Raw genomic sequence first — 26,928 nt, 5'->3', positions numbered from 1 at the left:
GTGTGAGGGTGGTGATTTGTTTTGAGCGTGTTGGAGAACGGTGTGTTGCGAACGTTGTATTTGGAGAAGATAGTACTCCGCACACATTGATTTCTTAGTAGTAAACTGAGCCCGTATGAATGAAGTACGTAGCCCCTCCACATAGAGTTGGCATCTTCAGACATCTATTTTATGAAATAAAGTAAGGGTTCTATCGTTACAGTCTCTGGTAGTATTATTTCATATGCAGTTGGATGCTACGAGTGATAAGAAACTAACTGGTGGGCCACCAGAGACTCTTGGCCGGCGCCGTCAGAAGCTGATGCAAGAGGTTTTTTTTAGGGCGAGTCTGATTAATCAAACTTAGGATCGCGTGTTTGGCGGAAAGGGGAAGGAACACAGGAGCGGGAGAACATAAATTTTCTAACTACTGCAGAAAATCAAGATGGTCATAGCTTCTTTTCCACGTCAATGTCTCATATTATCGCATGCCACGAAAACAGCCGGAGGATGAGCCAGGTATGATCTCAGAGATACAGTGCATCTCTCGATGAATTTATAACAAGTAATGATATACCGGCTCGACACGTAGATGCGGGTTTGTTTGCTTGCTGGCCTGGTTCAAACTTAGTCCTGTCGACGAAAGCGGAAGGCGTGAGTGTGGGTCGCAAGGTAAGTGGCTGGTGGGAACTTTGTCTCGTTCGGGGATAGGCTGCCCTGCTCTATTAATTTACGCTCCATGAGACCGTTTTGATATTTCCCCGGGATCTGGCTACGCCGGAGATCAGCACGATGAGAGGAGTATTTTTTTTTTCTCTTTTTCTTTCTTTCCATAGGGCAATGATTTTGATAATGCTGTCATCTCCGTGTAGGCTTACTGTGTGGTTGGAGATGTACAGTAGGTATTTTTGTACTGTACCTAGGTGAATACCTCATGTACTTACTGGTGAACTATTGTCCACTTGTCTCGGCTTCTGGCCCCTATGGAAGAAGAAACGAAATATCTGGCTACAGCAAATGTCAGCGTTTACTGAATCTCATCCACGTAGTCGGACTGTATCTCATTCCTTGTCTCCAGCTGGATGGCAACGCGAAAGAAAAGCTGGGCGTGGCGCGCTGGTAACGTTCTGTCACAGCATCGGGTTCAGCCAGTCAGGGCCGGCAGCCGGCACGGTACGGTACGGTACGGGCATCTCTCGGCATCCGCCTCTTGGCAGATCTTCCTCGCCTCGCAGGACAACAAGACCAAGACGAGCCCGAGCACACGCCCCTGCTCGCGATCATCACTAACTCTTATACCAACGGACGCTTCGATCTGCTGCTGGTCGTGTTTTACCCCGGCTTTTTTTCTCCTGCGTCCCCCATCCCGGGAGCTTCTTTTCTACTTACCTATTCGGCCAGAGGTACTTGTGTAAAGAAAGAAACTCTTGTTTCTCACTACACTAGTTACCTAACACCCGACTACTACTATTCTCCTGCCAGTTTTACTTCCTTCCCGTCCTTCTTCACATCAGCAACACTCCTCCACCTCTCGCGCTGCAGAGTCCATCTATATTTTTTGCAGATCGATGGATCTTTGACAGCCGGCAGCTCGACGTGGTCGCGTGGTCGGTCCGCTTAATTCTCCAACCTTAATCCGTCCTTGCGTTTTCCGCATTCTCTCACTCGTCTTTTACTACTCACATCTTCTCCCTGGTCCCGGACCGAGCTTCAAGCTTTTCCCAGGATCCGGTACTACTGCGCATTATTGATCCAGCACAATTGCCCTTGCGTTCCAGGACCACTGGTCTGCGGGCGTCTCATCTTTCAATCTTTTGCGCAGATCTGTCGCGTCTTCGGACTAAGCTTTTTACTCTCTTTCTCTGATCGCGACCAACTGCTTAACACTACTACTACTACTACCTTACGGAATACTTAAGCACTTGCGTCGGATCTACGATTCTTACTAGCCGCGTCTGCTTGCGCCACCCTAGGGACGTCCGCCAGACATAGTCAAATCTTTCGTCGGCTACAGTAATCTACTTCTCTTACCTTTTCTTGTCTCGTTATTGACGATCACCAGGTGGAGAGAAGTCGATTTGCCTCCATCTTTTTTCTCATCTTTCTCCACTTCTCTACTCCCCTTTCTAATTCATAACTTCCACTTTTCGCGAATCTGTTACTCTACCATTGTCGCACATGGAGACCAGCACGTTTCTGCAGGAAACATCGTGATTCAATAGTGTTACGGCCTGCGTCAGCTTCTGCTGTTCCGTCTGGGTCGTCTTCCGGATCAGGGAAGGGAAAGCTCGGGGTCCTTCGATCTACGACTTACTCGCTCAACGCGCTTACTACTACTTACTACTACTCGCACTACTACTTCGTCTCCACTTGTCCGACCTCTCTACATTCCTCCTAACATCGCAACAACTCCTAAAGGAGATCGGCTGTTCACTGCGTCTTTCTTTTCACGGATACCAGGCAAGTCTCATATTCCCCTCATTTTTTTAGCCCTCGTTGCGTCTTGCGGTCGCTGTGTTCTTCGACCTTTGCACCCATTCTCTCCGGCCCACTTTTTACGCATGTCATAGACACTTGATTTTCGACTACTTCTGTTGCAACACAATTCGTCTCTCCCAACCTCCCCTTCGTCCTGCGCACACAGTCGTCCTATTTTCAAGCAAGCAAGTAATATTCCTTGGGCCATTCATCTCTATTCATCCCTGCCCCATTGGCATTCATTCATCGATCCCAGCGCGGTCTCGAAAAAAATGCGTTCAATGTGATGTGAGCCTATTGGAGGCCCCCCAGACGAATTCACTTGCTTTCTTTGTTTATCTTTCGACTACTTTTCGCATCTGGCATTTACTCATTCTTTCTCGTCAGGTCTGCCGGCTTTACTACTCTTCTCTTGAATTTCTCATTACTTCTCGACAGATCTGCCAGCTCTGTGACTCCTGTCGAATCACGACCACTCTCGTCAGGTCTGTCGGCTCTACTATTCGATCTGTCGATCCTCACTACTCCTGTCGAACCTGCTAGCTCTGCTACTCTTCTTCATTCGAAACCCTCTGCACTCGCCTCAGATCTACCGGTTCTACCTTCTGTCGAAATCACGACCACGTTCGTCAGATCCGTCGGGTCTACTGGTCTTCTTCTTCTGTCGAACTCATTGCTTCTTGTCATATCTGCCAGTTGTGTTACTCCCTTCGGAAACGTGACCACTTCCGTGAGATCTGTCAGCTCTGCGACTACTCTTCTTCTACCTTCACTCCATTTCTCACCTCGATCATCGCCTACGGTTTGCCTCTGACATCGCTTCTACTTCTCTCAACTTTCTCGCACATCCAGCCCGTCTATCTCGAGTAACACCAGCGAGAGATAGACATGGCTGGAGTTAAGCGAAAGCTCGAGGCTTCTCAGGAGCCAGCTGCCACGTCTGAAACAGGTGCTGCTGACACCGCCGAAACTTCTCAACCTGCTCCCGAGTCTCCAAATCGCGGTCGTGGTAGCAGAGGAACGCGTAACGCTCGTACTGGTCGCGTTAGTCGTGGTGGTCGTGGACGCGGCCGTGGAAGTTCGATTGGTGCTACTGCTGAACCTTCTACTTCTGCTCAACCTACTTCTTCCACTCAACTTGCTACTACCGCATCTTCCAATGAACCGGAGACTCCTCGACTAAAACGTACCAGAAGAAGCTTTGCTACCGAAGAGACTCCCCGAACTACAAGACAGTCTGCAAGATTGAAAGCTCGCGCGAACTCCTCTTCCTCTCTTGAAAACCCCAACTTCCAGGACGCGATTGAAGAGACTCAGCCAGAAGAGAACGCAGTCGCAAATGCAGACGTTCCCAGCGGAAGGACGAGAAATAAGACTGCTGCGAAAATTGCGGACTCTAACACACCTTCTCAGAACGCTACTGCTGCCGACCCTGAAACTCAGTCTTCTGCCTCCTTCTTAACACCTAACGCTGCTTCTGAGACGGCTGAACCTTCCACTTCTTTCCAAACTCGCGACACCCCTAGTCAAAGCGCAGAACCTGAACCGTCCGCACCTGCTGGTAACCTTACCTCTAACGAAGACCAATATCAGAATCCTGCTGAGGAAGCTTCTACTACTCCTCAAACTGGTACTGCCCGAGAACTGAGGAACACTCCGAGCCGATCCGCATCCAGAAAACGCAGAGCTGCCAAGATGGAAGAGGACGAGAACCTTGACGACTCTTATGCCCCTAACTCCACGAGCAAGAAACCGAAACTCGAAGACGACGAGGTCGATCGCGCACTGCAGCAACAACTACAGAATGGCACGGAGCAAGCTCATACCTCAGTGACTCCTGTCTGCGAATCTACCGAACCCAAGGAACAAAACGAGTCCCGCCAGATCACAGAAGAAACCCCTGCGTCTGCCCTTGAAGATGACAATGGCTCTGCTTGGAATGGAAGAGGGCGTGGTGGCCGCGGAAGCGCAGGACGTGGCCGAGGAGGAGGAGGAGGAGGGGGGGGGCGTGGCCGTGGTGGAGCAAGCCGTGGACGCGGCGGTGCGCGCGGCGGGAAGCGTGGAGGAGGACGAGGCCGTGGACGTGGTCGTGGCCGTGGTGGGCGTGGAGGTGGACGGGGAGGCAAGCAGGCCGAAGAAGAGAGTGACTACGAAGAGTTCGAGGAACGCTCCCCGTCCCCCAGCCCAGCCACCCAGAAGCTCCGGGAACGACAAAGGGAGCTCGACAAGGCCTTCAAGAAGGTGGCAGCCGCCCAACGGCTCGCCCTGGCCGTGCTGGCAGCCCAATCGCACAGGCGCCTGGCCAGGGACAAGAACGCCCACATCAACGCTCCGGAATACGAGCAGGTCCAGGGCGAACTGAAGGAGCGGCTGCAGAAAAAAAAGGAACAGATCCGCCGCCACTACGAACTGAAAGTGGAGGAGGAGAACATCCTCTATGCGGCCAACAAGGACCTCCTCGAGAGGCAGTTTAGGGTAAGTTAACTGTCTTCCTTTCCCTTTCTATTTTCTACTAACATCATGACTACAGGCTTCGGCCCTACATATTCAAGACGAACATCTCCTTGCCGCCCAAGGAGATTATATGGCGTTCGTGGAGGGATACCGCCAGGCGGAGGACGACGACCACACGGAGCCCGACGAGTCGGACGCCGATCGCGGCTTCTTGCCCCCGGAGGGGAAGAAGTTCAAGAGAGGGTTCAACTCGTCGTTCGTGAGGGACCCTGCGGGCGCCGCGGCGTACGAGCGCGCCGCCTCCGGCTGGGAGGACTTCGTGCAGCGCGCCAAGCTCGGGGGGGACATCAGTCCCCAGATGAAGGAGATCAACAGCCAAGAGGCGCGGCGGTCCCCGTTCGCGGGCCGCCGCAGCTCGGAAATCATCGCCATGTTGATCGAGGCGACGGGGCATGTCGACGCCAACTTCGACAACAACCCGGACCCCCAGGCGTGGAAGAGACTGCCATGGCCCAACTACGAAGGGAGACCGCATGCCCCGGCCATGTTCGCCCTGGCGGATGCGGCGACGGCCGAACTGAACCGCGCTCGACAGGAACCGACGCCCAAGCTGCGTCCGTCGGCTCCGCGAGCAATCCTGCCACAGCCCGTGGCGCCTGCTCCGGGGCCGACGGACCCGCGCTCGTTCCTGCTGCCGCCGCCCGCTCCCCAGAGGCAGCAACAGAGAAGACTCCTGCCGGCCTCGATCCCGCCGATCAATGATCTCTTCCCGCCGCCTCCCCAGCTGCCGCCTCCGCAGGGTTCCAACTTCCAGCGCCCAGGCCCGATGCCCGGCTACCTGCCCGGGCCGCCCCGCCCGCTGTACTACCCTCCGCCGCCCCCTCCTCCGCCCGGTTCGTCCTCCTCTGGCCACCGTCCCCCGTATTAGGGGGCTCGTGAGGCCGGTGTGGTCGTGAGCTTGTGGTTTTCTTCCCGTTTCCTTTTCTCTTCTTTTCCATGTACATGTAGTGCGAGAGAGATACCAGTTTTCCGATTCCCAGTCGTGTTGGAGCAGATGTGAATGCCGTCCGCTGTGCCTTGCACGGATGGGCTCGTTTTCCCTCTGTCTATTTTTCTTTCTTTCCTTTTTGTGAGGGTTCTTACGGTGAGCAAAGGCGCTGTCTGCTGTGGCATGCATGGTTGGGCTCGTTGTCTCCTTTTTTTCCCACTCCTGTCTTTTTCTCTTTTCTGATATCATGAAAGCATGTGTTCTTGTAATTCCTTTTTTTTTCTAGGGTCTTGATGAGAGGTACTGTCTCCAGTGCTTGCGTCCAGGTTATCTTTCCGTTCTCCTTTCATCTTCCTCGCCTCGCCTGTACCGTTTCCCCGAGAAACGCCACTCGAACGTACTGTGCAACACTCGTGCCCCCTTGGTATCTCTCTCGCGTCGCCGTTTGTCTCCTGATTTTACGGTCTCTCTAGTTGTGCAAGTCTTTCTTGTTCTGCTTGTCTTTCTGCATGTACCAACAGAATGTCCTGTACATTACGAACTGGGATTTATATCTAGGTCTGGGAACGCCCACATGAGGAGCCACGGGCTGTTTTTTTTGCTTTTTTTATTTTCTGTTATGAGGACAGCATCTTGGCAATACAGTGATGAGTTGAATCGGAATCAGTGTTTCTGTCTATGGATGGGACCTGTAGCATATTCCGTAAGTACCAGCCACCACTCGACCTCAGCTAGATAGCTAGAACGTGGCGGTGAACACAGAACGGGTCAGCATGCCGATCCACCAGGCATCAAGAGAGAAAATAATGAATTGTTTTCCAGAATGGAGTATGTTTCCGTGGCTAAGGCGCTAGGTGATAAAGGATGACTGGGTGTGACTCCTCACTGACTCGACGCTGGCGGGCCCAACCCCATCGGGCTTAGCTCCAGGCGGGGCCCGCAGACGCTGAAGTCGAGCAGGAAGAAAGACGTCGGCTTTTTATATCGATCGCATCGAGACTTTCTAGACTCTCCTCTGAGAAAAGCGACGGTCGTGCTCGTCGTGCTGCTGTTGATACTCTGTCCTTCTCTTCCGCCGTCGATCGCGAACCACCTCACCTCCCTCCTCCCCCCACCGTCCCCTCTTAATAATTTACGAGTCGATCTCCGACGTCACTTCCCCTCCACCACCACCAAGCCACATCTCGAAAGAGATCCTCTCACAAAACCGCCTTTCCTCTCACCGACCTTCCGACCTCCCTCTCCACTCTCTCTTTCGCTCCTCCTCCTTTTTCAGTCTGTTCTAATTGGTACTGTCACGGTCACCGGTTCCGAGATACCATCGACTTTTTTTTTCTCCGCATATTTTTTACCCGTCCCATCCACCATTAGTCTATCTGAAAGAATCTCCTTCATAATCTTTCACCATGGCTGTGCGCGCGCAGTTTGAGAACTCAAACGAGTAATTACCCTATTCTTCTTTATCTGTCTTGTTGCCTTTTTTTTAAATGTTCAATGACTGGACTGACTTTTTTGATTGTAGAGTCGGCGTCTTCGCGACCCTGACAAACTCGTACGCCCTCGTCGCCATCGGCGCGTCGGAGAACTTTTACAGGTGCGGTTTTTGCCCGTTGACACCATTGTCCTTCCTTTAGATCCCAGGACGTCTTCGGAATTAATGTTTTCGTTGGTGAATCTGTACAGTGTATTCGAGGCAGAGCTCCAGGACGTCATCCCCATATGTCATGCGACCATCGCTGGCACGCGCATCGTGGGTCGGTTAACTGCTGGGTTGGTTCCTCCCCTTTCCTTCCCCTTATATATGCCTCTCTTTCTTCTGTTGAAGGAAATTTCTACTAACATGAAATGATTGAATTGAATTGAAGTAACCGCAAAGGCCTCCTTGTCCCCACCTCGACCACAGACCAGGAACTGCAGCATCTGCGCAACACGCTCCCCGATACGGTCAAGATCCAACGTATAGAGGAGCGCCTATCAGCCTTGGGAAATGTTATCTGCTGCAATGACCATGTCGCGCTGGTCCATCCGGATTTGGAGAGAGAGACGGAGGAGATGTATGTCCCTGCCCTCTTATCCCTCCCTTTTCTCTCTCGAAGAGAGAGAGAGAGAGAGAGAGAGAGAGAAAACACTAACGTTTCTGCGCGTTATAGAATTGCAGACGTCCTCGGCGTCGAAGTCTTCCGGCAAACCATCGCCGACAACGTCCTGACCGGCTCGTACATGGCCCTCTCCAACCAGGGCGGTATCGTCCACCCCAAAACCTCCATCCGCGACCAGGACGAACTCTCCTCTCTGCTTCAAGTCCCCCTCGTCGCGGGCAGCGTCAACCGCGGTTCCCCCGTCGTCGGTGCTGGCATGGTCGTCAACGACTGGCTGGCTGTCACGGGGCTGGATACCACGGCCACGGAGCTGAGCGTTGTCGAAAGCGTGTTTAAGCTCGGAGAGATGGGACCACGGGGTCTTGGTGGTCCGGGAGCGCCGAGCAAGGAGACGTTGGTGGAGAGTTTCTATTGATTTTGTTTGCGCCTGGTTGTTGTGTCGGGTTGGGTTGAAATTGAATGGAAACAGAACACAGGGATGGTGGGACAGTTTTTCTTATTCTATCTATCTATCTATCTGTCTGTCTTGTCTTGTCTGTTGCGTTTGATGAGTTTCTTTTTTCTTATTTTTATTTACACTTTCCTTGTTTCCGGGGAGTTTTGTTTGATGGAATGAATGAATACTTGGGGCTCGTGGAGGAAAGGAAGGAATAAAGGAGCAAAAAGATAAAGAAGAAAGAAGGGGAATGAATGAAGATGAGATGAGGAGGATATTGCATTGCAATTTCTCCGTTCTTTTTCATCTAGGAATACATACATACAACCCTAGGTACGACCTACAGTTACGTTAAGGTACATACATAGATCATCATTCATGCTACACATAACCTTAGCATAACTCGTCCTGTCCTATCATATCATATCATATCACACTGCGAAAAGGAGCTGTCTACACAAACAAACAAGCATACGTACTGGACGAAGCACTACTTTCTTTTCGCCTTGAAATTCTACACGAATAGATGAATTAAGAGATAGAGACATATTCAACGCTTGAACAGAACGGTATACCATCCCCGTGTCAGAAAACCCCACTTCACATTTCCTATTCCCTAATTTTGCTATTAAAACACTTTAAAAAAACGTAAAGTAAAAAGTAAATGTAATAAAACCCAAGTAGGTAGTAAAAGTAAAAAGAAAAGCTATAAAAAAGGGGTTAAATAAGTAGATGGGATGGGTAGTAGTAAGTAGACTGAATCAATCACCTGTGGGTATGCTGCTAATCGAGTCGACGGTATCGGGATGTGCTGGATGGATGGATGGATGAATATGCTGTGTTTTACGTGGTGTGGTATGATAGTGTCTCTGCTCCAAGAACGGAAGAAACAAACTGACAGGACAAAAATGGACAAAAGCAAGCAAATAGACCAATTCCGTCGCCGCTCTCACTCGCTCTAAATGCATGCATGCTGCGTGGAAAATGGAAGGGAAAAGGGTATTTGTATGATACGATGATGGTGGTGATAGAATAGGATAGGAGGAAAGAAGGCCACTGAGATTCAGGTGAATCTTCAGAAGCATCGACATCTGGTCGGGCGGGATGGACGGGTGGAGATGGGATCGATGGTGGATTAGATGGCCTGAGAAAAACGGAGTGCGCAAGAGATGATCCCATTCAGGCACGACGGAGATATCGAGGATGATCAGAGCCGCTTGCGACGCTAGGCGCTTAGCGGATGCTGCCAATGCTATACCCTCCCTTCAATGCCAATTTGTGACGATGGCTTCATCTCCTCGTTGCTGCCGTTGGCGCGGTATTCCGCCGGCGACGGTGACCGCGGTGGAAAGTGACTCTTCAGACCCGTCCCATTATTCTTCATTTTTACCTCGTCACTCCGTGGAGGATTATCTTGATTGTCTACCTCACTTGGGGGACCGTCTCCGTTCTGCTTGTCGTCTTCGTCCGCCGGCGGTGGCGGAGGAGGTGGGGGAGGAGGCGCATCCAACATCTGCTTCTTGACTGAGGAGGAAGAGAATTCTCCGTCTGCGTCCTTCATGTCTTCGTCGTACCCCTCATCGCGTTTCCGCTTTAGATTCTCCTCCTCACCCGGGCTCATTGGTGGTGGTGGTGGTGGTGGTGGTGGAGGCGGCGGATGTGGCGGCGTTGAGGACCTTTGTCGTTTCGACGGGGATGCACTACCATCGTTGACGCCCTTGCCTCCATTGTCTGCCGCTTCTTCCCTCTTCCGCTTGAGGCTTTCGCCCATTGGAGAAGATGTCTTCTCTTCCGCATTATCAGCTTCATCGTCTGACATCTTCACATCGTCGTCATCGCTGTCTTCTTCCTTCTTGAGAGACGCCGGGTCTGACGGCGCTGGAAGCGGTGACTCCGTTTTGGATTTGTCCTCATCAGCTTTTGAACTGTCCCCCTTCGCCATTGCCTCCTTCGCCTTTCGTTCAGCCAGCTTCTTCTCATATTCTCGATGTTTGACAACCGCTTTGTCGAAGTACTCCTTGCAGAACTTCTTCACTTGTTTCTGCCGTTTCTCGCTGATCATGGTCGGATCTTCGACACGATTGTTTTTGAAGTCGGAGTTGACGAGCTTCTTCGCGACCTAAATTGTACATAGCGGGTTATTAGGCTTCTACAGGCTCCCATAACCTCAACGATAATTCTAACACTTTGTGCTTACCTCTTTCGCGTAGCGCTTCAGATCCTCCTTCGGAAGCTTGTGCTTGAATTTGTCCACAACATACTTGACATGGGGGAACAGCTGCGTTGAAAATTAGTCTATATCTATAGCTCTGATACATAGAAGACTTGCTCACCGTATTCTCGTAAAGCTTCTTCTGCTTCTCTTCGCTATAACTCCGCCATTTCTCCCTCTTCTCGGTATTCTCCTTCGCTCCCTGTGGAGTGGCCGGTGTCGTAGTCTTCTCCTTTGGAGTATTCTCCTTGGCATTCATAATACCGTCAATAATATCCTGCAATGCCTTGTCCTTCGATTCGGGCTTGGGAGGTGGAGGAGGTTGAGGTGCGGGCATCGTTGGCCTCGTCCAAGTGGTATCGCCTCGAGCGGAATAGTAATACGTCTTTCCATTTGACTCAGCAGCGAACCAACCCTGCGGTAATGGGTTGAACGGACGACGGAACGGCCTGGGTCCGTGGTGAAAGTTATTTCGATGACCGTGACCGCCACGGGTTTGCGCAGCTGGGCCGCGAGGCGCATCGATAGACCGTGACCTGGAGCGAGAGCGTGACTTTGATCTTCTTCGCTCATCGCGCGTTGTTTCCCGTCGTTCGAACTGGTTGACAGTTTGGGCTGCGTTGGTTGTCGTGGGATCTCTCTTCATCCGAGGGATGCGATATCCCACCTCGAGCGTGGACCAGACATCCAAAAGTGCAGCGGCTTTCTTCTCCACACGCTCGTCACCGCAGCTGGTCAAAGGCTGGATGGTGGTCTCGATCTTCGAGTCGATGATCTTGTTCCGGGTCAGCCGGGGGAACTTGTCAAGGATATCCAAGATCTGTAGCACGACGTTAAAGTCATCTTTCCAGGTACTAAGCTGCGAATTGAGGATCTGATAACCGTGCATCTTCACGACACGGTTGCGGACGCGCTCGTTCTCGCAGCGCTGGATACGGCCCAGCAATTTGACCGCGATCCACTTCTCCTTGCACTGCATCAGAGCCGCCATGACTTTGGTGACACCGTCTTCGTCCAATGACTTGGGCTGCACACTGTCGACATACTCCTCGTCATCCTCGCCCGTCTTCTTCTTGCGCGGACGCTTAGCGACGACAGTGTCCCAGCCCTCGCCATCGTCAATGCCCAGAGCCTCGATGGTCGCATTCGACAGTTTGGTCGCCCGCTCGGTCTGAGTCCTGCCTCCGATGAAGCCAGTGCAATTTGGCTCCCCGCAATAGCATGGTTGTGGATCTGCTCCGTAACGGTCGACGTTGTAGTTGAAGACGAGTTCCTCGCCGGCTTTGATGTGCCGTTCGGCAAAGATGCCCATCCGGAGCTTTTCGCCCACGACCCACTTGTCAACGTAGCAGTTGGGATTGCAAGAGTGATTGCAAAAGCGGCCCAGGTTGCCCCTCTTGGTCGCATCGACGAACTCACCCTTGTTGAGAGACATGAAGTAGAAATGCTTGATGCCCTCTTCATCGTACTGCCTCATGCGACGTCGGAACTGCGCCTCGTTGATCACCTCTCCGACGTACTCGAAAATGAACTGGTGCGGTCGCAGATCGGTCTCAGCGCGAAGTCCGTAACCTTTCTTCTCGGTCTTGATGACCGCAACTTTTGCGTATTCCTTTCGCTGAAACCGTTGATTTTGGCACTCTGCTCCGCAGCCGCAATCTCCAACGCACTCCATCTTGGTCGCACGGTTGATACAATCCGAGTCCTCCCCACAAGCGGTATTTTTGCATGTTGTGGAGTCTGAAGGCTATGGTCAGAAAGGAACAGAAAATAATATCTAAAATGGAAACGTCATGATATACAGAATATAGGATGTTGTGCATCTTGCATGAATAGGAAGATAGGAAAATGTAGAATACGGGGAATGGGAGCTTACCCCACTCCTCAGCACAGTCACATTCCATGGCGTGTTCCGTGTACCCCATGTACTTGTTAGCATACGTGCAGTCCTCCATCATCTCGAAGGTAGTCTGGGCCTCCGCAGTGCTGTCGGGGAGGTGGTTGAACAACTGGGGTGGTCGAGCAACCACTTTTTGCGAGGAGCTGCGAGCCAGTTTCGGCGGCTGGCCCGGTTCCAGCTTGACAGTGATGTCGCCCCCAACCTTCTCCTCCATCTCGCCGTCGCTATCCTTCTTGACGACGGGAGAGCGCGACTGGCTTCGAGATTTTGCGGCCGACGAAGACACCCCGTTCTTCGCGGCCGTGGTGGTGGGCTTGGACTCCGAGTGTGACTCGGGTCCGCTGCCCGAGGGCTCATCGCCGGCAGGACCGCCGTTGACGGCCGGAGCATCTGCGGAACTCTCTCGCTCCAGCTTCATATTGGTCACTGCATCTGCTACGGCTTCTGGCTTGACGTCCGCATTGTCATGGGCTGACATGACGAGACGGACGGCGCAGGAAAGATTACCTATCTGCAGGAGAAGCGGGGGTGTTGGACGGAGGAGGTTGAGGTTGAAGGAGAGGAAAGAGTAAGGTTGACGAACGACGTTTGGGTTGGCTGCGAGGCGCCAAGAAAAGTCCGGGATAGCGAGGGAGAAGGGAGATCGTCAGCCTCGCCCGCCTGCGCAGCAGAGCAGCAACCCACGAAGTTCAACCAGCACAGCACAGAGACCTCCTCTCGTCAGACACTCGACCGGGATGCTGCCGTCGATAACACGGTCGAACGCCTGCTTATGCGCGGGCAGCAAAGGGAGAAATAGCCGTCACAGAGCAAAGACAGTGAATGATCTCCAAGACCGATTCATAAAAAAAGAAAAAGAGAAACACAGTAGAAAACAGCAGCCGCAGCAGAGAAACACTAGAGGAACAGCAGAAACTTCGCTTTTGCAATGTAGAAAAGGTTTTCAGCAGTGTCTCGTGGTCTTTGAGTCTCCCTTGGTTTTTTCCTAGATGTCCGCTTTGGCACGCTCCAGCTCCTGCCTGCCGGCTGGAGGGGAAAGAAACAAAGTGGCCAGTGCAGCAATTCAAGATTGTCTTTTCATATTTTTTTCCCTTTTCTTTTTCCTCAGTGGTAGAGATGCACAGACGCCAGCGAGTGAGAGAAGTCGTGATGACCGGGGGGTTGGGAGCTTGGAAGAGACGGTTCGGAGTCCGCGCTGGATCGAAGACATGCCGGCGGTCTCGCGCTGGGCCGCTCCGCGCCAGATTCACCTCCGCGACCGCCGCGCATCTCTCCATCACTGCCACTGAAGACAACGCCAACAATAATTTCTTTCCTTTGCAAGCTCCCTGCTATCTCTGTTCCAACATGAGCGGCCTCACTGCCCTCACGTCTCTTCCCTTGCGGACAACCCAACGTTTCGACTGCTACGAGGGATGTCAGATCGCCATCATTACACATCAATAATTCCACGCCTTTAAGCGTCCTATTCTCCGGCTATATAAGATCTGCTATCGTTCATCTTAAGACCGTCAAAATTCCATTAAATTTTTTTGCGACTGGCTCCTCTATACTCTTGTGGTTCTTGTTGGCGGTCAGATCTGCCCATAAAATGCTTTTTCCATTCCTCACCGCACCGTCTCTGTAACAAAGTACCTACTGCATCGTGTCTGTACTTCATCACATAACACTGGACAACACATTTATTTCGATTCTGCTTTGCACTCGCGTCGATTGTAAGTCCTCCGCTGAACATCGTCACGTCACTGGCATTCCGGGTATGAAAAGTGCTTTTTTTGTATCATTCCTGTCAGCTGTAGAATAAAAACGATGGAGTTTTATATCTTATCCGCACTAGTGAAAGGAAACAACGCCTGTACCTCCTGGCGAAAACAATGGGAGAAATGAATCTATCAAAGGGATTAAACTGCTCCACTGTGGGCGCTTTGATTCTTTGACGGTTCAAGATCTTCGCTAGCGAAGACTGTGGTTTCGTTCCCTGCTCGTAGAATTCATGGCAAAAGGATCTTTTTATCGACCAAGGTCCCTTAGTCCAACACCTGCGTCTCTCTTCCCCAACTGCAGGCCCGTAACATACTGAAATAGGCAACTCTGAGGCTATTCGCGCTTCATGTTGTTTATGTCATCATCAGCTGAACATTGCACGTGTCTACTACAGACATCGCTCACAGAATGTACAGTAGATAGCCATATCTTTCGCCACCCCCTCCCCTGCTACTGTTGGAGGGTACCCAGACACTATGATAGGTTACAGACCCTAGAAAAAGCCAGCCCAGATCAAAATACAGCAAAAGCGGTAAGGTGGATGGTTTGGACAAGGGGGAAGGGGAGCCGAATGATACGGCAACCTACTGTATTTTTTTGAAGCCTTCTCCTGGTAACAGAATCAATGGTTCGCTTCCTAGAAAAAGGAACAAGAAAGTTGACTTCACACGCCAAAGGGCTTAACAAATATATCTGAGACCTATTTGCGAGCCGGTAGGTATCTCATTTGCCATTCGCCATCACTTCACTTTTGCACGCAGGGAAGCTGATCAATCAAATTTTAAATGCCCAAGTATTGTCAACCATGTTGCCTGTAGACTGGATTCAATCGTTAGGTAAATATCAAGAAAAACATCTATTATAGATTCTGTGAGTTGTCCTCGCGAAGAGAAGAGACAGGGCCCTACGCCCTGCAAAAATAGACCCAGAGCCTTCTCTAAGAACAGGTACTCGGACTCCTAATCTGTTCTGAAAACAGGCGTGTGCGCATAGATGCGGCTCGTGAGCTGAGTTCTGATCAAATTCGTTTGATATACAAATCGAACGCAAATGACAAATATGATGATGGGAAAGGATAGATCTAATATGGAGCGATCTCATGGTCACCGAGCGACCAGCAGCGTGTAACTTGGAAGAAAACAGCGAAGTAGCTCCAAAGTCTAGTGGCAGATGAAACGTATGACGCTCTTCGTTATTTGAAGAAGAGGATCTGGGCGTCAGCAATCCTGGTTTTCCGGCATAGGCATTAGTGATCGAGCCGTCCAGTCACAGCAGCGAAGGGAAATGGAATCCGCTTCGCGCTTTATGGCAGCCTACTGGCTTTTCGTTCTATCAAAGTAGCCAACGTGGCCATGCATCGCACCATCAACGAGGTGCAGGATTTGCTGTCACGGATCCGGTTCGTAAGAGCAGACGGGAGGTGTAAAAGACGCCTATATATCAAGGCGTTTGAGCAGCGGTAGGGAACTGACGATGGGTACAATCTGGTGTCTTGCTGTTCTGGCCATATTTCGCCCTTTTGAACGTTTTTTTTTTCTTCGGTGCAGACGAGGAACGACGCTACTATTATTATAGTGAGTGTGCCCAACCGCCACAGACCCAACCACGAGGGAAATCAGCTACTGCCCCGCCAATGCACTCCTAATCTGCGATTTTCAGAGCCGGATGCGGGATATCGAATCGATCTGCATGCGTCTGAATCTGAAGTCAGATTGAGATGTCAAAGTGAAGAGCGGCTGTGATCTTGCGAAAGTGGTTCAGGCAGAGCTGGATCATTGATGACGGTTGGAAACGCGAGCACCATGGCCAACCCTCAAGGCCCGCTTGGGGATGCAGGGAGGCGCTTCTGGGGTTGGATGAAAGCGCATCTGGAGACAGCGCCGCTGAGTGGCAGCAGCACTACGAACCGATCTTCCCGAGAGCAAGCATCCCTGATAGGTTGAGAAGGCGGGGCATCTGCACTATTCACGCCATTCATGGATGGTCCGCAAGCATACCATTTGGACAGATCGAGCTGTTTGCATGCATGAACGTGTGTCCCCGGCGAGCGGGCCGTAAAGGATCACCCGTTAAGGCTGACTCGCTGGGGATTGCTAGATAGTCTCCGCAGCAACATTTGTGATCTCAGGTCAGACCTTGAAAAGGCAGACACGCGAAGAAGGACAGAGAAGAAAACTGGAGCTCAAGCTACTGCACGGCTCAGCATGACTAGAGTCCTGCACGGACGGCATGATATCGCGGCGTGCTCGAGTTGACGATGGTTGGATGGGGTAAAATCCAAGAGCCATTTCTTTTGAACATGGACGAGGTGGTTGGCTGCTGCCTGTCTGCTACCGTAGGCCACGGCGCTTCGAAAGCATCAGCGTGTCGAAGACTGTGGGACTGGGGACGCAGGCTGGCCGCCGGTGTTGGAGAGAGATCAATTTGCTGCAACGCATTGTGGAGGTCCAGAGTCCGGCCCGGGGAGCCTCACCTCCGGCTGGGAGAGAGGGAAGAAAGACATGCAGATGCAGAAAAAGGCCGGACAGGATGATAATAATATTAATAGAAGAAAGAAAAAAGGCTGGATGGCGGATTGTGCTTCCCAGACAGCTTTTCCGTGGTGCATCTGTTAAATGGATGGATGACAACCCGGCCAATATGGGGTACGGCATATCGCCGCATGTGGTACGACGGCCCGGGGTCCCTGCGACCTGCTGTTTCATGTCGGCTCCACCTACGGTGATGTACCCGGTACCTTGACGCCCCGTACCGCGCCGTATGTTACCGTCAGGACCAGACCCTGTTACAGCTGTCAGGCCTGCGACATCGACTCCAGTATCAGATCAGGAGAGAGTTTGCTCCATGATCTATCTCATCTCCAGTGTCGCGCGTGCTGATCTCCGCAATGACGCCGGTATCAGTAGTGGCGAGCCTCATGTTCTCCATGTGCAGACCTCATCTTTGTTGTTCTGCTGTTGATACGGGCGGTTGACTCGAACCAGCGGTCCCCCTGGGCTTTCCGAGCTGCAGGCCATTCCCTCCATTGCTTTCGTGCATGAGCCCATCGAAAACCCCATGGGCGTCAAACGATGGGTTCGTCGAATCACAATGCCGCCTCGAGGTGATTTTTTTCATATAGCTCGTGGGCGTGAAGAAACCCGCGTTGGTCTGGACTGTCCGTTATTTCCCGCTGCAGCGCCCGTGTCTCTAGAGTTCCCACCGTCGGCGTCTGCACGGTGGTTTCTAACCCCTCTCCTGCATGCTCTAGCATCCTTCGCCTCGCCGCCTTTGATATCGAGGTGTGCGGTTGGCCGATGGCTCTGGAGCTGTCGTCCGTGGATGGCTTGTACGCCCTCAGAACGGTATGTATCCCACATCTGGTGCTATGCGCTGTGGCTCATGCCAGCTTAGATCTGTCATCCATCTATCATCATGGTTCATGACCATTGTACGGAAATAGGTCGCCAGACGTCTTGGCTGCGTTGCCGCTCCCTTGCTTGGGGACTGATCGTCTGCGCTATCTGCCCAAGGCCCTAGCCCCAAACATCCCTTGAAGCTTACAGATGATCAAACGTTACTATTCTAGCCCGCGTTTCTGCTACCAAACGGTCCAACGTCTGTCTGACTAGGCTAGTTCAGTCTGCCCGATCTCTTTCTACAGTATATACGGACCAGGCGATAGGGGACGTCCATGCCCTCCCCGGGTCTTGACGCCGGGCCATCTCCAACGCGGTACTTCGTGCTCCAAACTAGGTCCTCACCAAGCGGCAAGATCCCTCGCGGCGTGGCTACTAAGCAGCTGCGCGGTTACCCCTCTACTAAGTTTACTTAGACTGTTGTCTGTCGTTGCACTGTTCCTCAAGAACTAGGCCTTGTTCCGGTTAACCTTCAAGCGACCCTTGTTCGCTCTTCCGCCCGGCTCAGTCCCTCCCACACCCTATTTCTCTATTTTCCTCGTTCTTGTGGTGCCTTCTCCCCCTTGTTGTGTATAAATCTGGTAGATACATGGTCCTGCAGTCCACACTACATGGTGGGATATGGACCATTATTGAACATTGTGCGGCGTTCGCGGCGGTAGGCTGCAGTCTGGTCAATCGACCTGGGCAGACTTGTTTTGGTCTTGATACCTTGAGGTTCATCGCGTCGCTGCGCTCCACGACTTGCAGTGCCCTGCAGCCTCCCTGCTCACCTTCTGGGGCCCTTACTGCTCGCTCACTGCATGTCTGCTGCATCTGCACGGGTCTCTCTGCGTGCTGTTTTGCTTAAATGCCGTGTCTTTAGGTCTGTTTGGCTAGAGAATTTCCTTATTTCTATAGTAGTCGATTCTTAGGTTTCGGCTTGCAGTCACCGTGGACTCTGATTCCCTGCTAACTGACTGCTTGTTGTTTCTCTTCTCTTCGCGGGCATCTGATTGCTTACAACCTTCGTCTGCTCTACAACCTCTCTCAGCACCACGAGCCTTTTCCTCTTCTTTCCCCCCTTCTCTCTGCGACTCTCCATCCCCTGCCATCTTTAGCCTCGCTCCCTCAACCCACTCTTCCATTTCTTATATATCCTTCCTGCAGAGAAGATAAGAGTGAATCAAACAGTCCTTCCCGTTGCTGTTGCCTCCCCCCGCCTCCCTTCTTTCCCTTGCATTCTTTGTCCTCCGGGATTCAGATTTTATCCAGCCATTCCACGCCGCCCGAACCCTCAATGTTTACTGCCCACTTTCGCGTGCTCCACCCTCTTTCCTTTCGTTACTCTTCTTTGTCACGGTTATCTTACCACCCCAGCCATTCCTCGCTCAATTGTTCGCTGCTTGTCCGGCCTGCACCTGACCCCATTCCAACCAATCACGTGTGATACGCCGGATTAGACGCACGATTCCATCTTGGGAGGCTGTTTGTAGTTCTGATTTCGTTTATCTGTCCCCTTTTCCTGCAGCCGCGGGACGCGTCACTTGCTGCAAGAACTTGGCCTGATCATTCCAAACGTCCTCTTGGCTGAAGTCGTCTCTGGTTATTGCCGTTCGAGGAGGGAGCGGGTATCTCTAGCTTCCATGGTTGGTTGGACATGTCGAATCAACCGGAAAGGCCATGGACCGAGGAGGAGAAGGTATGAGCACAGCTCTCCGTCACATCATAGAAATGCTTTTAAATAGAATCGTGGTTTCCAGACTGGTAATGTGCTGACTAAAGAAAAAAAAATGTCTTTTGTTCAGTACGCTCTTCTTACCGAAATATTGAAGAAAGCTGGTGTCCCTTCCAGCTATCTGTTCAACATGATTAGAGACTTCCATATCACACCAAGTTGGGCGGAAATACCACTACCTCCAGGTATAGTATAGTTACCACCGTCGTCAGTGCCATATACCTAGGTACAAGGACTGGGAACCTCATTGTTTTTGTACAAGAGGAGGAGCTGCTCTGGAAACTGATTTGACAGTCCCATCCAGGTAACACTGGCTAATCCAAGACTGTCCAGGCCGATCCCTCAACTCCTGTCAAAATGCGTTCCATAGCATGTGTCAGCTTCCACTAGCCCCAACTCAAGCGCCTCTTCCACCGCCTCGTCTAGAACCATCGTTACCACCAGCACCACCTCCGGACGCGGGCGTCCCAAGGAAGAGACCACTTTATCCACTAGAAAAGGCCACAACCACTCCGCGCGCGATACAACCCAGGCCACCGCCGCTGAGCAGTACACGATACAGCGTCGAAAGCGGCACTTCGATTCAAATGTCTCATGGGATGGAAAGCGCAGCCAGCAGAGGAGAGCCTCCGCGAAAACGTGGGCGACCGAGTAAAGCAGAAACAGAACGGCGGAAGGCTGCTGCCCAAGCACGGGGCGAACCCTATCCACCGCCACGCAGATCGACAAACGCAAAGCCGAGGAACCCGACTACTCCATCTGGTGTAACGAGTGGCGGAAGTGAGGGAGCTGCGGTCTCGCCGCAGGCGGCTGTACACACGCCGGAAATGCAAAAACCAGAAAATGCATCGGAGGACTCAGTAAGGAAAGAAACGACACTGATGGAAACCGGTGCAGAACGAAAAGGGGAGGATCCAGCGTCAGCAGGCAGAAGTGAGGTGCCGCGACGGGCTAACCAGGGACAAACATTGCCCTCACTGCAATCAATGCAATTGGATCGCGGAGAAGCTACTCCACGGACAATACGAGAAGACCCAGTTCCTACACCTGTTTCGCCCCTCGGGTTTCTGTTTGCTGAAAGAGATCAACGGCATTCAAGAGGCGGTACCCGCTCAATGCCTGAGCAGCCGCCAGTATCTGCTCCGGAGATTGCGGTGAGCACAGGGGCCAGCGGGGGAACGGTCCAAGCGGCATCAGGTCCGAAAGAAGAAAAGACATAACATACTACCAACGTTGCAAGAACGTTCTTTTGAAGGGACGAGCGATGAATTTTAACAATAAACGGCAATAACTTGAAAGCGGTCAGCAGGCCAGTTTTCCATTTTCACAAAAGCAGAGACGAACTAGAGAAGGAGGTAGACGTAATAGGACTGCCTCCAGATTTCACCTTTTCTCATTTCATGTCAAGCATCGCTCAGTTGGCTACATGATAATGATTACGGACAGCAATGATGTTACTCGTGGCGATGAACCAATTTCGACGAATCCGCGTCATATTTTCGCGTATCTTTGGCTTTCTACTTGACATACAGCACATGCCAATTCGTCTTTCAATTCTCGAACTCCCACATTGGAAAGAGAAGACGCGGATGCTTCATTGCTGTTTGCATCGAGACCACGACATCAAGAAGAGACGGCCTTGTTGACTCCTGAACCTGAATCTTCCATTTTGTGCATACGAATTCATGCATTGGGACGGCCTTCGGTCTGCATCATGTTCACATTTCGTTTGTTGCCACTTTGGTTTACAGGGACTCATTCCTGTTTCAAAATTCAACTGTTCATGTTTTATTTTGGTCTGTAAGAATACGAATATTTTCAATAAGCTTGCAGTTTTCTTCCAATTTTCTACTTCTTCAAAATTTCTTGCCTATATCCATGTATCACTAATGGCCTCTAGCCTCAGCGAAATTATGTTATACATTCCAGGCTTTTCGTCATGCCCTTTTTTTGTTTTTCCTGGGCCTTACCTATATCGGTACCTTGTGTGCGGATGAGTCGACCCAGTGGAGCTGTGTAGTGCCACCCGCATCTATAAATCGATTGGATCGATTTACCTTACCTATCTTACGTGTATGACAATACCTATCGCTTGCATCGCGACTTGAAAAATACGCAGCTATGATAATAGTTGAAGAGATAAAGCAATATACATTTTGTACAATATGCTCTCCAAATGCAAGCAAGGCAAGCAGTTGCCCTTTTACACTCTATCTCGCACTCAGTCATATAACTTCCTTCCACTCCATGTATATGTAGGCTACATGCAAGCCTTACATAGGTGTATACCTCTCTGCGGAACCTTACCTGACATTTGAAATTCATTCGCTCTTGCGACTTGCTACCTTTGCCTTACCCCGTTTGCTGTTCTCCACCCTCTGCCTCCATCACCTGCAACTCGTCTGGGTCCTGCTAGCGGCTAGCCACCTCGCTTTGCCCTACTGCTACTGCTGCTCGTAGTCGCGGTGACATCCTGCTCCACTCCCACTGATTTCTTTCACCTCTTTGGAGGGTGTCGGGGATGGCCCGAGGAGGAGGTGCTCCGGTTCGCTTCCCTCCTTCCTGTAGTCTTGATTTCTTTTTCTCCCCCCTTTCCTGCATGCATACTCATTGAAACTCATTTGGAATAATTACCGCCGTTCGCTGAGGGTCCCACCTGCAGACTGCTCTGTTTCAGTCTTTGTTACTTGTACCTGTACGCGGGGGTTCGGACAGATTAGGTAGCAAGCCAAGCCAGTTCACTTGTACTCAGATGTCACATTCCCGTAACAAGATATCGAGTCATACATGGCGGGTTCCTACGGATCAGCGAATCAGTTACTCTCAGCGGATCTCTCTACGCGTGTAATCCACTCGAATCTGAGGGTGGGGGTTTTATCCAAAGAGCGTCGTGAATTTCTCCTAATTAATACCATCAATAAGGCCAGTGGATGGGAATATTCGACATTCTTTATCTTGCTTACAGAAGATCGGACAGCCCCCTCCACCCTTTACGTAGGAACAGATTTGTATGCAAGCCTTGGCTTCAGATAGATCTAGATCGGTTTCCTTATCGGCACGATGCATTGCATACCTACCGCGTAGTTTCTTTATTTGCCGTTTGATTACTGCCTAGCCTCGGAGATTTGTTCTATGCTCCCACTACGCAGTCAGGCAGAATCCAATGAATGAAAAAGGAGTGATGATTCTGAAGCTGTGAAAGAGAGGGAGGAGTACGGAGGGACTTGCCTATATAAAGGATGCCTCGAATCTCTTACCCGTTTCTTCTTCCCCTTACCACGGCTCGCCGCTCTGGTCATCGATTAGACGATTAGACTTATGTTTGGGAGAACTCCTTGTTTGCTTTTCCAGGCACATCCTGTCTCGTTCGTCCTTCTATTTCTTCAATGGTTTCTATGTTAGCTATTCACTATATAATCGATGTATCTCTCTCCAACGTCCTTTCTTCTTGTAAAACATTTGTGATATTGCCCGCAGTAAGAAAGAGATATCTTTTGAAAAGGTACAGTCCTCAATCTTGTATCGTTATCATACCTGAAGAATGTTGACCATTTGAGCAGATTCTGTACATGCGATCGAGGGTAATCAGCAACGGAAGAAGCAGAAACGGACGAACTTATCCCATCTCTGCTCAAGCCTTTTACAGTCTGCGGGCGGAAGCAACGGCGAACATAGCTCTGATCAACTTACTACATAGCGTGATCAGCAAAGCCCCAGGCGTAAAGCACCAGTCGTCGAGCCATATGGCCTCAGAGCAACGTTCGAAGAGAATTGAGCGCATCTGGATACTATGTCTACCCTAGGGATATATATGTGTCTCATTCAGGGTCTCTTTCGGAGAATTTGAAAGATCCTGAGGGAAATACTTACCCCGACACAAGCATCCAAATCATGGCTGGGGAAATCCGAGCGGTGGCAGAGCACAAGACACCATGAACTACAGATTTGACGAATACTAATAATCCCGACAACTGTTTAGTATAAGGTATGTCGGAATTGAATCCTCACTCTTATCAGTGCTGATTTATCGGTCAGGGCAAATTGCTCGATACATGGACCATTGTGGTTCTTTACCTAGTTAGAGACTTCATCTTTGAGCTGTCTCCGATGATCTTTCATACCACAATCTCCTCCAGCCTATTGCTGTCTATTAGCATTAGAGAAGCCATGCTTTCCTTCGGTCACCTTTCCAATGGTAATGACAAGTACCGTTATGGTGCTACAGTTGGAAATCTACTTGTGAGAGATGCTGTCTTGCGGGCTTCTACTTTACAGCTTCTTCATCCTGTCAACGTTGTGCTTCAGAGCTTCTTCCACCACGTCTTAAGCTCTACTACGACGACAAGGTGATTAGCAGAAACGGCTGCGTTTACAATCGGGAACGATGTTAGGCTGCCTGTATGGGTGGTGGTTGCGATCCTGTCGGCCATGTGGACATGCCTGACCTGCCCTTTGATATGCAAGGGACCGCTCTCGAGGGCAACACAAAGTTAAAGCTGGCCATCTTTGAGGGGGGAATACGAAGGTTGTCCATTGGCAAGACTTTGCACCAGCCGAAGCCACAAAGGCGACTCATACACTGCTTGGTAGAAATCAATTGTGGCTCTTGAAGCAGGAAGGTATTTAAGGACTTATGAGAATGCCATGTCCATGGAAATTTCTGTCTATTTTTCAATTTCCATGATGTATGTGAAGGTGCTTGCCAACCTAAACTCGTGCGAGGAGTCTACTTCGACAAGTCTGACCGGAACTTGGACAGCTCAGGATCATCGTTATCTTCCTTTGTAGCAGCTTACCTCAAATGATGGGCAAATTGAGATGCGCAGAAAGAAGGGCATCTAGTTTTTCAGTAATATGCTTGCCAGGTCCTCACACTACATATCTGTTCCGGGTATCTGTGTTGGAGTATAAGGTCGGAACCCTGAAAGAACAAACTGGTAGCGTTGCCTTTTTAGTTCAACAATCTGTTTATCTATGTATTCCTGAAATAACACCTGGTGATAAACAATTTGGATCATATCATTTTACGATACCTTATAGGACCTGCTCAGTAACAGTATGCAGTACACGCTTCAATTCCCTACAGCTTTAGCAACTAACTTCATCTCCTAAGAAATGATCGACAGGATTCTCGGAGGAAGGGGGAGAAACCGGGGGGGGTCCCCGGCAGGTCCCGTGCTTTGTCCATTCTTTCATCATCCACCTTAATCTTAACCCACAAAGACTTTTGACATCATCTTCAACAGCCTCAGCTACAGACTGAGGATTCAGATTCTGGAGCTTTCGTCGAGCGTGTCGCACATCCCGGACGCGTACCCTCGCTTTGCCTCCCAGGTGACCGCATCACTCACCCTTGCGTCACCTTTGCAGTTGCTTTCGCTGAAGGCAAAAATCTCCTCCATAAAACGGAGAGCAGTTCCCGTCTTTTTATTTTACCTTTTTTGCTCTTCCAACCTCTCTTTAATTTTCTGTCAGAACATTTAGGTACCTGCTTGCTTCCCCAGGTAATATACCTTACATGGAACTACCAACGAAGCACCTTGGACGCTGACATCAGGGACTCCGAAGATGACCAATGTCAGCTCACAAAATGCAAAAACGTTAGTGGCTTCAACGTCCAGCACTACCCTAGCATAACAGACAGAAGGTCTTTTTGAGGTATCGACCCCTTCATTTCCCTCGCCGCCACCACAACCGACCATCAGTCGAATACCTTTTCCTTGATCCTCTTCTATCGATGCAGACTACAGCTTCGAGTCTGCGACTCTTGTTCGCCAGATCTTACGAGAGCTGTCCTTGAAATTGGATTGCTTAGGTGAGTAATCGCATATTACCATATAGGGCATCAGAAGAGCACACAGGCACGTGAACGCATCCGCATCCCACACTGAAAGGTACGAAGGTTCCATAGTCTTCTTGCCACCGTCACAAGATCGTCCTTAATAGTTTTCTTCTCGCTTGATTCTCAATAGATATAAGATATTAGGGAAAAGACGGAAGAACATCCAACAATCATGCTCCTGTAGTGTAGTGGTTATCACTTCGGATTTTGATTTGGCTTCGTCCGAACCCTGTTCGACTCCTGAACGGGCCTTGTTAGGATGATCAAAAAATTGAAATTTCCGACAACCCCGGTTCGACTCCGGGCGGGAGCTTCAAACCTCTCTCCCTTACCCACCAACCTCACGACCACCCTGATGTGCAGGGTTGTCCTTTTTTTTTTCACCTGGACCTCCCCGATCGATGGCGTACATCGGTCGCCTCCTGTTTGTCAGGCTCAACGTTGGCGAGAAGTAATAAGGGCTGAAGAAGTTGGGCTCAATGACATGATTATTGTCCGATAACACAAGCAGCGGCCTAACTTTAGATAAAGCCAATCTGTCTCTCTAGCCACTACCTAGATCTGAAAATGCTAGATCCTTTTCCTCTTTTCTTCCACGATCCCTGGAATGTGAGCGGACGCACCTCCCGGTATAAGGAACGAAACCCTCTTTATACCTATGTTTACTTCTCAGACATAAGTCCATATCAGTGGACCTCGAATAATCCCTCACACCTTCTCTGTGGTTATGGGTTGGTCTCTTCCCTCAGATGACGTCTGTCTTCGCTATCTGTATCGTTAACGTGGAGCGGGTCGACAGCTGTCTCCTTGCGGTGGATCTGCCTCGAGACGTGATCGGTGAGATAGCAGTCGAAATCGCGAGCACAGGCCGCAGCAATGATAGCCAGACAACCCAGGGCAAGAGAAAAGTAGTAGACATAGGCGTAGGCAGCGGCATAGCTGTCCGCAACGGCGTTGTTTGTGACGGAAATGATCTGGGGCGTCATTCTCGGTACGGCCTTGAGGGCCGTGGCGGTGCCCGCGGAGATGGCAGTCATCAGGGCTGGGATAGAGGATTCAGGCGACCCAGCGGCTGTCACGGCGGGGACAACATTGGACTGCAATTTACCCGGGACCTTGTTGGAGTAGACAGTAATGAAGGCAGCAGTGAAAATAGAACCGAAGATTGTTCGTGAGGAGACGACCGCTAGGATTTTCAGCTGCGTGAGCTTGGAATTTCCCTTCTTATATTCAACAATTCACAAGGAGAAGGCCAGGGTCTCACCGAAGGCCGTACCAAGATCCTTGTCCGATGCAATGTACTGCACCAGCAGCATAGTAGCAACCTCTGCCAATCTAATAGCCAACATGGTGAGCAATGAGCAATGAGAACGCAATGGCAGCGTCTTTCTTCATTCTGTCGATCGCAGCCATCGCCCCGATGAAAGCAGTCATCCAAATACTAGCAACAAGAAGCCGCCAGCGGTTCTGGACACGAGAAGTCGAGCTGTTGTTGCTGTCAACCCCGGTCAGGCATTATTTTATCCGCAAGCTAATTCGAAGAAGTTTAGAACAACAGCTCAAGCCTCTCTTAGGTACCTAACTAACTGAGCGCCAGCCGCGCGGAATGCACCCCCTTGAGATCCTAGCGTTGGTGCCGTGCGGCGTCGTCGAGTCTCCGG

At 50.9% G+C, this 26,928-nt stretch overlaps 6 protein-coding genes and 1 non-coding gene across 7 annotated transcripts; 4 read left to right on the top strand and 3 right to left on the bottom strand.

Moving 5' to 3' along the window:
• Positions 1–3,345: 3,345 nt before the first annotated feature.
• VTN00DRAFT_1044 (uncharacterized protein) lies at positions 3,346–5,839 on the top strand (the record flags this gene model as incomplete). Its single annotated transcript, XM_069427096.1, has 2 exons — positions 3,346–4,932; positions 4,988–5,839. 2 exons carry the CDS (start codon positions 3,346–3,348, stop codon positions 5,837–5,839), a joined length of 2,439 nt encoding a protein of 812 aa, XP_069291746.1.
• A 1,466-nt stretch (positions 5,840–7,305) lies between these two features.
• On the top strand, positions 7,306–8,413 carry VTN00DRAFT_1043 (uncharacterized protein; the record flags this gene model as incomplete). The annotated part of the gene is made up of 5 exons (XM_069427085.1): positions 7,306–7,340; positions 7,422–7,493; positions 7,583–7,669; positions 7,765–7,953; positions 8,050–8,413. The coding sequence occupies 5 exons, from the start codon at positions 7,306–7,308 to the stop codon at positions 8,411–8,413; spliced, it is 747 nt and encodes a 248-aa protein (XP_069291745.1).
• Positions 8,414–9,195: 782 nt separating this feature from the next.
• Positions 9,196–9,525, bottom strand: VTN00DRAFT_1042 (uncharacterized protein; the record flags this gene model as incomplete). The annotated part of the gene is made up of 1 exon (XM_069427074.1): positions 9,196–9,525. One exon carries the CDS (start codon positions 9,523–9,525, stop codon positions 9,196–9,198), a length of 330 nt encoding a protein of 109 aa, XP_069291744.1.
• A 161-nt stretch (positions 9,526–9,686) lies between these two features.
• Positions 9,687–13,024, bottom strand: VTN00DRAFT_1041 (uncharacterized protein; the record flags this gene model as incomplete). Its single annotated transcript, XM_069427063.1, has 4 exons — positions 9,687–10,553; positions 10,632–10,712; positions 10,768–12,386; positions 12,523–13,024. 4 exons carry the CDS (start codon positions 13,022–13,024, stop codon positions 9,687–9,689), a joined length of 3,069 nt encoding a protein of 1,022 aa, XP_069291743.1.
• Positions 13,025–19,347: 6,323 nt separating this feature from the next.
• VTN00DRAFT_1040 (uncharacterized protein) lies at positions 19,348–20,645 on the top strand (the record flags this gene model as incomplete). The annotated part of the gene is made up of 3 exons (XM_069427052.1): positions 19,348–19,389; positions 19,496–19,610; positions 19,759–20,645. The coding sequence occupies 3 exons, from the start codon at positions 19,348–19,350 to the stop codon at positions 20,643–20,645; spliced, it is 1,044 nt and encodes a 347-aa protein (XP_069291742.1).
• A 4,796-nt stretch (positions 20,646–25,441) lies between these two features.
• VTN00DRAFT_t34 lies at positions 25,442–25,580 on the top strand. The gene has a single exon. It is a non-coding gene; the product is annotated as a tRNA-Gln (tRNA).
• A 412-nt stretch (positions 25,581–25,992) lies between these two features.
• VTN00DRAFT_1039 (uncharacterized protein) lies at positions 25,993–26,616 on the bottom strand (the record flags this gene model as incomplete). The annotated part of the gene is made up of 2 exons (XM_069427040.1): positions 25,993–26,453; positions 26,532–26,616. 2 exons carry the CDS (start codon positions 26,614–26,616, stop codon positions 25,993–25,995), a joined length of 546 nt encoding a protein of 181 aa, XP_069291741.1.
• Between the last annotated feature and the right edge of the window lie 312 nt (positions 26,617–26,928).

This window comes from Thermoascus crustaceus (assembly GCF_041956765.1).
Source record: "Thermoascus crustaceus strain CBS 181.67 unplaced genomic scaffold VTN00scaffold_1, whole genome shotgun sequence".
Taxonomy (NCBI): domain Eukaryota; kingdom Fungi; phylum Ascomycota; class Eurotiomycetes; order Eurotiales; family Thermoascaceae; genus Thermoascus; species Thermoascus crustaceus.
This window is presented reverse-complemented; position numbering and strand designations above follow the sequence as displayed.